Source organism: Branchiostoma lanceolatum, chromosome 12 (genome assembly GCF_035083965.1).
Source record: "Branchiostoma lanceolatum isolate klBraLanc5 chromosome 12, klBraLanc5.hap2, whole genome shotgun sequence".
Taxonomy (NCBI): domain Eukaryota; kingdom Metazoa; phylum Chordata; class Leptocardii; order Amphioxiformes; family Branchiostomatidae; genus Branchiostoma; species Branchiostoma lanceolatum.
In genome coordinates, this window is record NC_089733.1 from 2393134 (window position 1) to 2407579 (window position 14446).

Sequence of the window (14446 nt, forward strand, 5' to 3'; positions counted from 1 at the left end):
CTTTCAAGCTGTTTATTCTTCAGGCATCTTTGCCTGCCGAGGTTCTCTCTTGGACTTCTCATGCTACGTCATATACGCATGCGTGTTAGTCTAACATGCTAATAAGCTACACATGTTACACTAGTATTAAATGCTTTTCATTGATTTAAAGCGAGCATATTTACGATGATGCATAGTAACAGTGAAATCTTATTAGCTATATTCCCACAAACCCTAAGTGAGCCTCACAGGGGTACGCCACCAAATATCCTCCCCAGACAGGATGTACACAAGTGCCGCCAGAAAGTAGTGCGAGACAAAAGTGAAGCATCCACTCACTAAGTGTTCACTTTGAAAGTATTGACATCATTTTCCGATTGTGACACAATATTTTGCCCAGTATGTATTCGAACAAAGTCTGTTTTCTCTAATTTATACGTTGGAATGTAGTTGGTCTCGTCTAGTGGCGGATGGATATTGGCAGTATTTCTAGTCCTGCAGTCGCCCACTTCATTGGAGAAGAAAGGGCGTTGGCAAGTGGTAAGGACTTACTTAGCTCCTTTTGCCTCTACAAATTATCGTTCTTGTGGTCTTTATTTGTAGAATGAATCTTCATGATGCATGTGTTGTCTTATATAGATATTGATATATTGTTATGGGACAGTGGGCTGATTAGGCCGGTTAGTTCAGTCACGCCGTGTTGTATAAGGCAGTGTGTGGAAAATATGTCTCGTCACGAACATTCAGTTTTCCCTCAACCTAAAGATTTTGTTCCGAGTATCCAGATTATAATTGAAGGCAACGTCCTGTACTATGTCGTTAACGCTGGTTTCAAATATACCGATTCTTGACAATTTGGTAAGAAATTGTGAAGCCGGCCGCGGCTGACATCTGTGATTGATTATCTTGTTTACGGGGTGGCGGACGGAAAATGCCTGGTTTACTGAAGTACAGAACACGGTGCTACTCTTTTTCTTTTGTTGAAACTGGCCATACAGCCCAGCAAACAGGGTCTTATTAGTGCTGTTAATATGCTGAAATACAGTAATATTTTTTTTAAATCCAGAAAAATACACGCCTTTCTGCTCCAACTGTTGTAATATGCACGCTGGAAAAATGGCCGCTACCGATTTCTTATGCCATAAGTTATTGTTAGCCGCTAGCCCTTTATTAAATTTCCAATGTCCATCCTGGTATTGTCTGTTCCAATGGGCATGCTAGACGAGAGAATTATGAAGTACGTGGGTTACTTCACATTATGTTAGCCAAAGCAGCTAATCTGAAATGTCATCACAGGAGTATAGCATGACTAAATCTTTTTTCATCTGTGTTTCTTCTACAGCGGCTTCTGGAATGATCTGCCAACAACATGACGTTTACTGTCGAGGACTTCCAGATGACAACATCTACAGAAATACAGCTCTACTATTTGTGACGTCAAAGAGGGGAAAAAATCACACTCCTCTCGTTAAGGCCAACTGTATGCAACGGATATTGCAACCTATGCCCACTTAATCGTCGATATTGGCGATAGAACCGATAGCGACAAATTGCAGAGCGTAAGTATTTGGCTTGTGACAGAACATCCAGCTTACTCAGGGATTTTTAGTCAGGTCTATTCTCACAGCTGTCCAGTCTCATGGAAACCCAGACTTCGGGGACTGTGCCTCTGGCTCAGTGGGGGCTGGTTCAGCTAAGTTAGATGGGTTTGCTGGATGTTAAAGTCATGATTGAGAGATTGTCAAAAGACGTTGCTTGTAAGAGTTCGATATGCTCAACCTTCTCAATATGCCTTCTGTGTTTGAGTCATAGGGTTGCGGTTTTCTTCTAACTAGCTGTTGTAAAGCAAGGTCATACCAGACTAACTGCTTGAACAGCGGTTAACATAAATACTTTTTTCTGTACCTTATAAGTTGTCCGTCGTGTTTAGAGACTCAGGCAAACTCTCGTCAATTCGTAAATCTGTATGAAATGGACGATTTTGTCCGTAATAGTGTACTGCGTCCGGCGAACCAGACGGGCGTATGTGCCGCTGAACCTGGATAACCTACATGTATATGAAACTACTATTCACGAACTTAACTTCATTATCAAAGTTACTTTCCAGATAAGCACGCGTCATGATGGTTACCACATAACCGGTGTCCGTCTAACCGGAAATTTCCCTACCATCAAATTTCACATTCGCGGTTAAACTTCGCCCTATTGTACGTGAGGCTAACGAGCCCGTCAATTGTGGCACTCTAACGGATTCCCTACGTGCATAACTACTACTACAACAACAAGCATCTAAACTATCCCTTTGGGGCGTGGCTTAGGGCTCTCCATCGGTTGCCCTTCGCCGGCGGATCGGAGACCCCTGGTTTAACAGTCCAGGGGTCGTCCCAGACGACGAACGCTGGCCCCTAGGACCCGGGCCCCTGTTTGGGTCCGTCCGTGTGTGAGAATAGCGCCCACGTCCACAGTTCGGCCAATGTGTCCGACCTCCCCGCATGCAGCGCTAATCGACTCACCGTCCGCAGCAAAGCGATACCTCTGACGCCTGGGAGGGCGCTCCTATTGGCGGCGGTCAGGCCCAAATCGGTCCTCCCTATAATCTGGTCGCCTTGCTGCTGGGACGCTGAAGGCTGGGCGTAGACCTTCCCCACCTCGCCTCGGCGGCTGTATTTGGTTTACCAAGGCCACGTTAGCCCTGATAAGCTCATCCTGCTGTCTTCGGAGCTCGGCTTTCTGCCTACGAAGGTCAGCAAGTTCCCTCATTAGAGCCTCCTGTTCGTCGTGGATCCGATAGCCTGGGTCCGCTACTCCCGGCCCACTCACCGACGGCCGTCGGTCGCTAGACTGGGCATAGATGCCCCGCACGTTGGCCTCCCTCCTGGGTGAGCGCCCGACGGTAAGTTCGTCTACCTCCTGCCGCACGTCCATAAACGTGCACCGCCTATTATGCCTAACATGTGCCCTCAGCTGCGTGGCCAGGGCACTGTCACGCAAACCAGCGACAAAACGATCACGAAGGGTCAGGTCTGGATTAGACACAATACCGGTTTGCTTTCTCTCTGCCCTCTTAGTTCTTGTAACGCAAGGGGATACCGTCGATATGACTTGGTAGTCTTGGTGAACTTGAACCCTTACTGTGATGACTTCGAATGGATTCAGGCAACACGGGAGCTATCTTTGACCAGACGTTTATTCACACATCCAGGAATGTACAAGAAAGTTCGATTGATGATGGCAGATATAGTCAACTTCTCCTCACCCTGCGGCTAAGTTCAAAGTCCTAGGAGTTCCAGTATTCAGTATTCGATGAACTCTAGTTCTAAGAATATCACTTCCCTCAGCTGATGCTCCCGCACATGCCGGCGAATTGACCCCGGAAGAAGATCTTAGTCTGCGCCTGCGCAGTATTTGCTCTCGCGGGGCATCATGGGAAGACGGCGTCGGCGGGACCATGGCAACAAAATATTTACTACGTAACTAGGAAGTAACCGCTGGGTTTATGACCTAATAAAGTGTCAATCACATCTAAATACGGTGAATGACGTATCTATAAGCCCCGCCCACCACACACGCACACAGACTTACCTTCCCGCCGGGGAATTCCCGCTTTTACATTCATACATACATCATTTCGCCGTGACTGGGCATTACATCGGCTTTTCTTCACTTCCGGGTTTGCGGTAATTTTCGACCTCAATTTACTTATTTTTCTCCAATTAACCGCCCATAACTGACTAGTTATTTAAGAACTTGATCTGTTTCTCTCCTTTATTCGGTAGTTATTTTTTCTTGACCTATTTTTTCTTTCTTCTGTGCGGCGCCGGTTCAAGCGGTATATTTACATAGCATTAATACATTATGTACTGTCATCCATTGCTACCTTCATGCCCTGCCTCCTAGCCCTGACCTAACTCCATGGTAAATTGAAGCAATAGTTCGTCAGTTATCTTAAACACAATTTGAGACTCCATTGTTTAAAAACACGTCCGGTTTAGCCCTGAAAAACGTTAAGTTAAGCCCATTTGATAGCTGTATGTGAACCGTCCCCACCAAAGTGTCGAATATCAAAACAAAGACTATGTAATGAATGGATAGAATAAGAGTACAGGATTGACTGTTCTCCTGACAGATACACATTGTACAATCTATCTAAGTACAGCAACTTTCATTAGGTCTGCTACATCTATGCATAATACATACATTAAAATAAAAACAAATAAATAAGTGCATACAAATGAGTTTGTTTACAACCATATGGGATTGAAATTTAACATGCCGTATATTTTAGTACATTGCTCGTTCTAATGTCAAAACATTCTTTGATGTACATAGACTAGCTAAATCCACAAAGTGTTGCCATTCAGAGAAACACATACGAATATTCATATAAATATATATATATTATCATACTCCTCTTCCGTCTTATATATATATTATACATACATGTGTCTACAAGTGTCATGTCTGCACTTCAAGTACATACAGATAACATTTCAAAGCTGTGCAGATTTTGCGGTGAAGTAGCTCTTACAAAGAAAGAAAAGCTGCAAAAGCTTCACCCTAACCTCTGCTCAGATTATGCAGACAAGATTCAGCAGGTGTGGGGGTGAATGTACTAAAAGACAGGAGTGACCAACATCCACCCTGTCTATGCAATGGGTGCAGGGCAAGACTGTACAAGCCCCTAAAACAGAATCGCCCAAAGCGGGTATCATGGTACCACCACAGTAATGATTGTATACATTGCGAAAAAGTGCATACATTGTCGAGGGGTGGACGACGGAAGAGGAGTCGTTCTTCGGGGAGACCCAGGGCTGAGAGTCATGTATCACCAAGTGTCACAAATAAAGATAGTACATGTAAATCAAAACAAGAGAACATCAGCCCCCCTCCCCCAATCCAAGTAGTTCTGGTTGTACCACCGGCACCACCTCCTGTGTATTTGGTTCAGGCTCCTAAGCCGTTAAACCCAGTCACGGCAAATGTTAACATAACACCTGGCAGCGTGAGAGTTGACTTGGAAGAAAAAGGCCCTCTGTCTACAGATGAAGACATGGCGTTCACTGCCATGCTTCGGCGAAAGCTGGAGGGCCAGGGAAGTGAGAACAAAACTTTTGTTGCCAAAACAGGAGGAAAGGTAAGAAATATATTTTCACAACATCAAGTGCATTCTATCTTAACACTGATTTGGTTATTTTCTGAAATACAAGGGGATGGGTATGCAAACAGATATGAAAAATACTAAAACTTTCTGTTTTTGAAGGGCACTGATACAAGCCATGTGACCAGAAAATTGTCTAACTTCACAATGCCATGTAATTTGTTTCATGAATAGCCCATATATCAAACATAAGAATTTTTTTAGATAAAACAGAAATACAATTGAAGTATATTACACAGTCTATTACACAGGGAGTGGCCTTATTACACACATAAAAATAAGCTCAGCAACATTTTCACAAGAGCATTACTTGTGTGACATAATTGTAGTTAGTGACATGATCTGTTCGAACAATTCCCAACCCCTTAGCCCATGAAGTTCACCCACACCCCCCAACCTCAGAAGAGCAGCGCTGATGCATCAGCATCAACGGTTGCAAAACGAGTGCGTCGGGAGGAGGGGTTTAGGGATGACTTAAGCGGAGGCTGTGCTGAGGTGCAGCTGGCAGCAGAGGTTGCGAGGTGTAAGAAGGACCAACTCCAACGTCTCCTCCAGCTGATGGATGTTGGCCAGGTGCGCATCCCCAGTGGCCACTTCCTGGGGATGAAGACAAGTGTGAACATCAACTGGGCTAAGTGTGATGAACTTCGGAGGTATTTTCTATGTTTTTGAGATTTTATATACAACATGTAGGGCTAATAGCTTATTAGTTGTAACCATCTTTTCATGAATTGAACAAAAGTGACAGTAATGACATCCTCTCTTAAGGAAAATGAAATACAGAAGAAGTGCTAATCCTGCAGGGATATTAGACAGTCAGGTATCATTCCTGTAACCCGAACCACAATGGCTGCCCAGAAGTTCCTGTCCTGCAGAGCCTTCCTCATGCCATCAGCTTGTAAACTAGTGTCTCTTTTCAGCACATCTAAGATAATAATTTAAACACATAAACTTTTCGAAAATAAAGCTGTAATGGTCTGATCCATGGCCTGTATTGTATGTACATATGTGTCACTAGAAAAGTATTTCATGGCATGACAAAATCTGTGACTGACATATTCAATGATGCTAACATGGCAAAAAAAGGTATTCAGGTCAGGCTATATATCTGTAGTCTATATACCCGAGTTCATAATTGGGTTGCTACAGTCACAGCTGAACAAAATAGCTTACTGCCTCCACTTGCCCAGGTTTGAGCAAAGCGTATTACTCCAAGCAGATGTGTTGGGGTAGAAAATTGTAAGCTTGGCAGTCAGAAAACCTGATCTTCACACTCCAACATCTGCTTGGAGACACTATTCTTACACCTCTGCACAGGGATTTGTGACAAGTCTGGCATACAGCTGAACCTGTTAATTGTCTTTTTCACAGGTGGATGCGCCAGTATGGCATTATAGTAGAGAGTGAGAAGGTGTCTAGGGCAAGAGCAGCTCAGCTCCTGTCAGACATGGAGGTGGTATGTGAAAACCTACCGTTCACTCTGAAGGTAGACGATGAGACGAAGGTGGTACTCCGGCCATGCGCCTACCTCCACTCTATGAAGGATGCACTCTGGGACTTCCTAAAGAGAAGTAAAGAGGCAGGGTAAGTTAAACTGGTACACGATAGGATGACGTGTAGTCTGTAGGATATATCAATGATACAGAAACATGCTCTGTGAGCCGCGCCCAGTTCCTGGGCAGAAAACAACATCGCATGCGAGTAGCGCATGAAACCTTGAAGCCGGGAAATAAGGTCGCCCAGCTGTTTCGCGACTTTTGTGAGGGAGGTCTGCGGCCAAACATTTTCAATTTTGACTGGGCTGAAACTCTGGCAGTGCCATGGTTAAAAGTAATGATAGTACTTACTTCTCTTACTCTAATGCATATGGGTGATACTTTTCTCATATATTGACTTTTGCTCCACATGTTTTACAGGACTCTGACATGGCATGGGGACGCCATACCAGCGAACGAGGTGTGGGTTAAGGTCGGCGGGGATCACGGTGGGGGGTCCTTCAAGTTCTTGTTTGAAGTACTCAACAAGGCAAGGCCAAATGCCATTGACAACTCAGTCGTAGTGTGCGTCTTTGAAGCGAAAGACTCCAGGGAGAATCTTCAGCTGGCCCTCTCAAGGTTCTCTAAAGAAATTCAGGAGATCCAGCAAGAAATGTGGAGGTATTCTCGCATTTTCATTCCTTCACTTGAGTAAACATTATGTTCGTTCATCCTTTGCTCTATCATATTTAAAGAGAAATCTACATATTTTCATACAATTACATTAATGATCATATCCGCCACATAACAAATGAACTGAATCTCTTTCGCTACTTTTTCTACAGATGTGATGGCCTCGAATACTCCATAAAACTGTTAAGCGTGGGCGATTATGCCTATTTAGGCATGATCTATGGAATCTCAGGAGCAAATGGTAAGGCCATATTTTGCATAAGAAATGAGAGTAGTTTTTAAGTGCCTTTTCATTTCATTTCATGTTTACCTTTTCCATCGGAATTAGGGAGGTGGCAAATCACATGACTTAGGACTTACTATTTCAATTTTATCACAGGCAATAGGCCATGCCTGTGGTGCGATATCACACAAGAGGATATGAAGAGGGAGAGAGACGACCAGCCGCTCCAGTTGACTCCAAGAACGCTAGAGACACTGGCCACACACCACCTTCAGTTCGTGACTGTGGGAAGGAGCCGGAGGCAACGTGCTAAACATCATCACAACGCCATTGCCTCCGCAATGTTCCCCATCCCAATTGACCAGGTAAATGAATGTATATGAACAACTACCTTTGGTAGCCGTAAAGCCATGCAAACAATATCTCGAGTTTCCACAAATATTTGGCTATCTATCTGACAGTATTATCTCAATATTTTTGCAGACTATAGTGCCAGCCCTACACATCAGCTTGGGCGTTTTCCTGAAGCTCTACAAGCTGCTAGAGACTGATGTACATACAATGGACCTGCGGCTTCAGCGCTACTTACAGGTAGTGATCCAGGAAGATGAGCTAGACAGAAACAGAATCGAGGAAGACCAACGCCTTGCCTGTTTGCAGCCGTACATACAGGCTATCGACAAGGCTCAGGCCTATGAGACTGAGGCAGAGAACTTACAGGATACCATTGAAGAGAATGAAGACAACCTTGCGTTGATGGCTCTGGACCAGAACGTGGAAGACCGAGAGATAGCTCAAGCTGTCTTTGACGAGGCTGTGGCCATCATTGATGGACTAACAGAGAAACGAGACAATTTGGTAAGCGTACTCACTCAATCATTCTTTTCCATGTGGTGCATAGAACTTAGACCATATGTACAGTAGGTTTCCTTGGCTTCACCCTCAGCAGCGCCTGGGGAAACATAACAAAACAAAATTGGTGAAGGTCAAATGTTGCAATTGTAAAAATATACTTGTTATAACTAGCAGTAGTGTAATGTGGTCTCCCCACAGCTTACAACTTTACAGCCAAGTAGCCGGGGTGATGCCTACCGCTCTACACAAATATGGCGTGTGCGAAACAGTACTGTTTGCACTATTGACTACAATGTATTTCTTATTTTGCTAATGCAGCTGGAGCAGGCAGCTGAAATCCTCAGCAAAGCCAGCATTAAGAAAGGGAAGGGCCCCTTTGCCAGCAGCCTGGAGCCTGTCCTTAACGAGTTCAACGTGCATGTGCAGGCCTATCATAGCCGAAGCTTTGTTGGAAATGATGTGCACAAAATGCTACATGTGAGTACTGTATGTCTTTTATCTCTGCAGTCTGCAAGGGTATACATATTTGCATCAACCCTGAGCATAATCCTATCCATGTCTGTGTATTGCTTTTATATCAGTAAACTTAGTTTTGCAACTTACTTTTCTCGGAAACCTTTGGCCTTGAACACACGGAACAGAACTGTTCCCTGTGCATTCGCGGCATTCATCACTTTAAACATCGGGTTGAATGAGCCCCTCCATGATCCCTGCCGACACATGCCCTGTGAAAATATGTGGACCAAAACTTGCTTTACAAGAAAATTGTTGTCCATATGCATTGCTATAAGAGTATTAAAGTTTCAGAATGTCTGTAACAGACCATACTTTATATTCCATGCACAATTATCATGCAGGGTTTTGAACAAGTACCATCTGAGGTTAATCAAATATATTTTGTTGAGGTACACATATAAGACTTAGCACTCAACTGTATCAATAAAATATTACGGTGCATGAAACTGCTTTCTTAGTATGCAAACTCTATCCCTGTGCATTTTCTTAGGATAAACCAATTGAGGCCTTGACATCAGCTGTGGACCAGGCAGTGAATGATGTGCTGGAAGGACATCCAGGCTTCCCCCTCTCCTTGATCCCAAATGGCAAGGAAGTGGCGAGGAAATATGACCTGCTTTTTAAACTCTTTGCCAAATGCCACCGGGCATATGCCCATAGCAAACCAATGGGAGAGAAGGACATAGACCAGCTAGGTAAGACCTAATACACATATATAAGTAAGAGTAGTTACCTGGGGGAAATGTTACTGGGCAAGTATCATGTTTTATATGGGGAAAGTTACAGAACGATGACTTTAATGGAGCCTTAAACATTTCCTCCACATCTATATTTTCCAGCAATGGACATCGAACTGTTTCTACAGACATACCGGGATCACAGCCACGTGACCAGCGTCAAGTTTCACATGCTGGAGCATCATGTTGTGCCGTGCATCAGAAGATGGGGGTTCGGTCTCGGATTCATGGCTGAGCAGGGGGTGGAGCAAATCCATAGCAGGTTCAACACCCTGGGTACATCGACAAGTCGCATAGTTGACCCCATAGCTCGATTAAAGTCCACAATGAAAACCCACTTGATCAATGTAAGCCCTGACCATGTGGGCAAAGCACCGAAGCCTGTGCCAAGAAAGAAAAAGGTGTAGTTTAGTAGTGGGTCAGAACAAATTTAGAATATATGTGTTGCGTATTGTATCGCTTGAAATCCATGGTACAAGTTTTCAAGTTTGGAGTTTCTACAGTGACCTCATAGCAAGAACAGTTGATATAAGGATAGATAATTAATGTAGAGTATGTACAATTTGTATTCCTAATATTAACTTGCACCCTACAAATAAGTACAATATCTGTACTTGCACTGATTACTTGATTATATGTTACGTGTATTACTATATCTGTACAAATATCACTGTATGTATGTGGATCTTTCAGTGCTGTACCACTTGTTACTATATTGTATATCAATTGTAACAACTGTGATGGTTTCTGCACAGCTTTTGGTGGCACTACAACAATTAACTATAACTACAGTGAGGTACAACGGTAGGGCATGAAGTGATGAAATGTTGCACAACGTCAATAGATGTGTAGTAGATGATTTGTGTACATGTAGTATAATATAATACTACATTTTCAGATTACATAATTTGAGGATAAGTAGATAGATCTTAACAGGTTTACTTACCTGTATAAGTTACTGTAACTACAACTTTGTACAACTTACAAGGTTAAGAATACATGTTTAAGAATGTTGACTTCTGCTTCTATCAAAAGAATACAGGAGAACCCTCGAATGGAACTGGAAGCAGGACCGTATGCATTCCATACCGTTAGTATTTGAGTGCTAGTAACTACTGTACAGGGCCATAGATATGAATAAAACATGCTTCCTCGTTCCCATATGCTGCATAGTATGGAAACTGTGTGCTAATTACGGTAAAATTACGTCGAGATTGGGAAAAAAACTACGTTGGGAGATATGATTATTGGCTAGAACGAACTGAAAATGGCGTTTACGCACCCTTTCTTCCGGCATCTACAGCGTGAAGAAAAAAATAGTTCAAGGAGTAAACAAACCACTAAAACACGAGGCAGCAGCTACATTTTACATTCCCCGGGGTCTCATGCACCAACAAACTGGAGAAACACTTCCAAAACCCACCTGAACTTGCCCTTGACTCCCCGCCGCAGCACCTCGTCGTTGCACGCTCTGATTACTCCGTTCCCAAAGTGTACCGCGATATTTTCGCCGGACCACCATCAAACACTCGCCACACAAGGAATACAACCATGGCTGCCTTCTTCTCCAATCTCAGCCCGTCATGTGACCGTATTAGCGAGTTATGATTGGTCAAAGTTAGTCTTGCGCAAGAATAGGAACAGACCTGCAGTACCCAGCGCGGCCGCGGGTGGCGCCAAATTCAAATTTTCAAAATTTCGCGCATGCGTATACTAAGGCGCTACAAAGAACGGGATGTGCCCGTTTCTCGGAGCGGTCCAAGATTCAGCTGTGGAAGTTTTCCTCCAGAAACCTCCTTTTTGAGATAAGTTTCTCTCTTTACTCTTCTTGATTTGGGGGCGGACTTGGTCCAAATAAGGTTAAATGATGCCAAAATCCTCAACCCTGATTGGATCGGAATATATAACTTTCAATTAATAACTTCTCAAAAACCTCCGGAACTCCAGTGACAAATAAATGACAGATCGTGCGATCTTACCTACTGACCAATTTAGCTTCGCATTAAGAGGCTCCTTGGAGTACGGACCCCAAGGTCAGTTCGGCGGGTTCGAACTCTTGCCTCGCTCAAGACAAACCTATACATCCCTCTAAGTTCCAATGGGCAATGCCTGGCCAAAGTTCCTAACCATACAGTTGAGTCTACCTGAGTTATATTTTCCTTCTGACCCACCCCACGACGGTTTGTTGACAGAGTCTCGAAACCACCTACCTGCTGCGATGTCCGAGGGAAAGGCTAGGAGCGCCAACGATTCGTGTCCATGTCGTTTATTCGGCAAAGTCTCAATTCACAAGAACTGGCGAGGCACTTGCGGTGTAGAAGAACCCAAACTCGGCCTAGGGCGACTTGGGAAGTCGGAAATTCTAAGTCCCAGAGAACGACTAAGATGGGAAGTCGTTCTCTGATCTCCCTTCGATGCGGCGAGCAGTCACCAAGGCCCAAAATCTCTCTCTTCTCTAACAATTTCCTTTCTTTTATTTTCCCTTTTTCGTGTCCGCCTCTAACCAAATTTGGTCCGAGGAGATGTAAAATTCAACAACAGCAATTTGTCAACGAAAATAAGTTTTAGCATTTCCCATTTATCAATCTGGGTTCTAAATTGGCTATGGCCGCCGCAAAGTCGAAGTGTCCACCTTCCTCTGGCGGGAATCCAGGGAAGGGTATGACTATGATGCCGTCGGGATGTCCCCCGAAGTCCTCGGTCAGGAGGCGGTGGATGTCCTGGAAGGGCCGGGTCGCGTACCCTCCCCTCTCCGCGACCAGCTGCTGCTTCACGCGGGCCAATCCTCGCCTCTTCTGTGATAGTTGGGCCCTCGCCGTCCTCAGCTCTTCGAAATCGCGCAAATCACTGAGGTCTCCTGGCTCTCCTTCCACGTCGGCACCGGCGTTCGCACCAGCGTCAAAGTCGAAATCTGGCTCGGTGTAGGGAGGAACGCTGCCCTGCATGATGAGCCGGCAGAGTTCGTCGTGGGGTAGTTCGATGAGTTGGCACAACTCAGGATGGTTGTTGCGCCCGTCTAGCTTCAACCGTAAGATCTCGGTCTGTCCCTGACGGTTCCACTCGTCTCTCGAAGCGACGCTCCACTGTAAGCAGGCCACCACCTCTGGCAAATCTTCCGGGCGCGCGTAAACCCTGTCACAGCGTATAGGCAGCTCTTCCGCTTCCATTGGCCAGGGAACGACGCTACGGTCGTGCTTCGGGAAGAGCGAGAGCCAGGTCCGGACCAGATCGAACTCCTGCTTCACCGGTGTGATGGCCTCTTATGGTGGCGGGTAGTCCTCCCATAGGCGCCGGTGTAGTCCCTCATACGGCTGGCATCCCTCCTCTTCTCTTAACAGCCGTATGTGGACCCGGTCGATCCCGACGCCTATTTGTCGCAGGACCGTCTCTCGATCTTCAAGGTCCCATTTCAGCTTCCGAAGTGTTCGTTCGTCGCCCTTCACCGGCGGTGGTCGGAGGAACAGGTGCCCTGCTGGTGGACGGCGCGCCCCCGAGGCGGACCTGCCCGCTGGCCTGATCATAGTAGACTGCGGCCACCACGTTCCTGTCGTCACGACCGTCCGCCTCCTCTCCAGCCGTCGCGCCCAGATCATTTTCAATCTTATTAACCCGAGATGCACCGGACCCCCTGAAGTTCCTTCTTTCTGAAGGGTGACGATCCGGGTCTTGGCGATCCGACCACCGTCGCGACATCTGCCGGGGTAGCTGCCCATGGTTCGTGCCTGACGCTCCTCTCGGCGCAGGCGGACCTGTGTGGGAAACAGAGTGCATGGCACGTATCCCCCACCCGGTCCAATAAGAAAAATCCGAATCAAATTAACTCTCAACTTTTATACTAATACGTTGCTTGATTTTTGGAGATGTTGGTACAGTCGGAGCAATTCCATGTTGAAGGTTTGAACTTTGTCTTCTTTTTGCTTCAGTTCCTTCTTGAGCTTGTTGATGTTGCGTTTGTAGGTGATGTTGCTCTGTTTGGATGTGTCCAGTTCCTGGAGTATCTGATGAATTAGGGGATCATGTATTTCAGGCAAACGTTCCACTGTAAGCAGGCCACAACCTCTGGCAGATCTTCCGGGCGTGCGTATACCCTGTCACAGCGTATAGGCAGCTCTTCCGCTTCCATTGGCCAGGGAACGATGCTAGGGTCGTGCTTCGGGAAGAGCGAGAGCCGGGTTCGGACCAGGTCGAATTCCTGCTTCACCGGTGTGATGGGCTCTAATGGTGGCGGGTAGTCCTCCCATAGGCGCCGGTTCAGTCCCTCATACGGCTGGCACCCCTCCTCTTCTCTTAACGCCTATTTGTAGCAAGACCGTCTGTCGATCTTCAAGGTCCCATTTCAGCTTCCGAAGTGTTTGTTCGTCGCCCTCCACCGGCGGTGGTCGGAGGAACAGGTGCCCTGCTGGTGGACGGCGCGCCCTCGAGGCGGACCTGCCCGCTGGCCTGATCATAGTAGACTGCGAGATTGTTCTGGGCGGGCCACCACGTTCTTGTCGTCACAACCGTCCGCCTCCTCTCCAGCCGTCGCGCCCAGATCATTTTCAATCTTATTAACCCGAGATGCGCCGGACCCCTCTAAAGTTCCTTCTTTCTGAAGGGTGACGACCCGGGTCTTGGCGATCCGACCACCGTCGCGACATCTGCCGGGGTAGCTGCCCATGGTTCGTGCCTGAACCTCCCCTCGGCGCAGGCGGACCTGTGTGGGAAACAGAGTGTATGGCACGTATCCCCCACCCGGTCTAATAACAAAATCCGAATCAAATTAACTCTCAACTTTTATACTAATACGTTGGTTCGCAGGTGTCAAGTCTGG

General features: G+C 46.0%; 1 protein-coding gene and 1 long non-coding RNA gene across 3 annotated transcripts; one reads left to right on the forward strand and one right to left on the reverse strand.

Moving 5' to 3' along the window:
* Positions 1–4215: 4215 nt before the first annotated feature.
* LOC136445947 (uncharacterized) lies at positions 4216–11305 on the reverse strand. 2 transcript variants are annotated; one of them, XR_010757464.1, is made up of 5 exons: positions 11060–11305; positions 9771–10017; positions 8987–9108; positions 8401–8480; positions 4216–6698 (listed from the first exon to the last, which is right to left on the reverse strand). It is a non-coding gene; the product is annotated as an uncharacterized lncRNA (long non-coding RNA). The 2 variants fall into 2 exon arrangements; XR_010757463.1 differs by lacking the exon at positions 11060–11305 and having other exon boundaries at positions 4216–5734; positions 6610–6698; positions 9771–9885.
* LOC136445945 (uncharacterized) lies at positions 5005–10799 on the forward strand. Its single transcript, XM_066444181.1, has 10 exons — positions 5005–5113; positions 5507–5790; positions 6509–6721; positions 7054–7293; positions 7458–7546; positions 7685–7893; positions 8012–8386; positions 8702–8860; positions 9390–9594; positions 9739–10799. The coding sequence occupies exons 1-10, from the start codon at positions 5030–5032 to the stop codon at positions 10041–10043; spliced, it is 2163 nt and encodes a 720-aa protein (XP_066300278.1). The 5' UTR covers positions 5005–5029; the 3' UTR covers positions 10044–10799.
* Positions 11306–14446: the final 3141 nt, after the last annotated feature.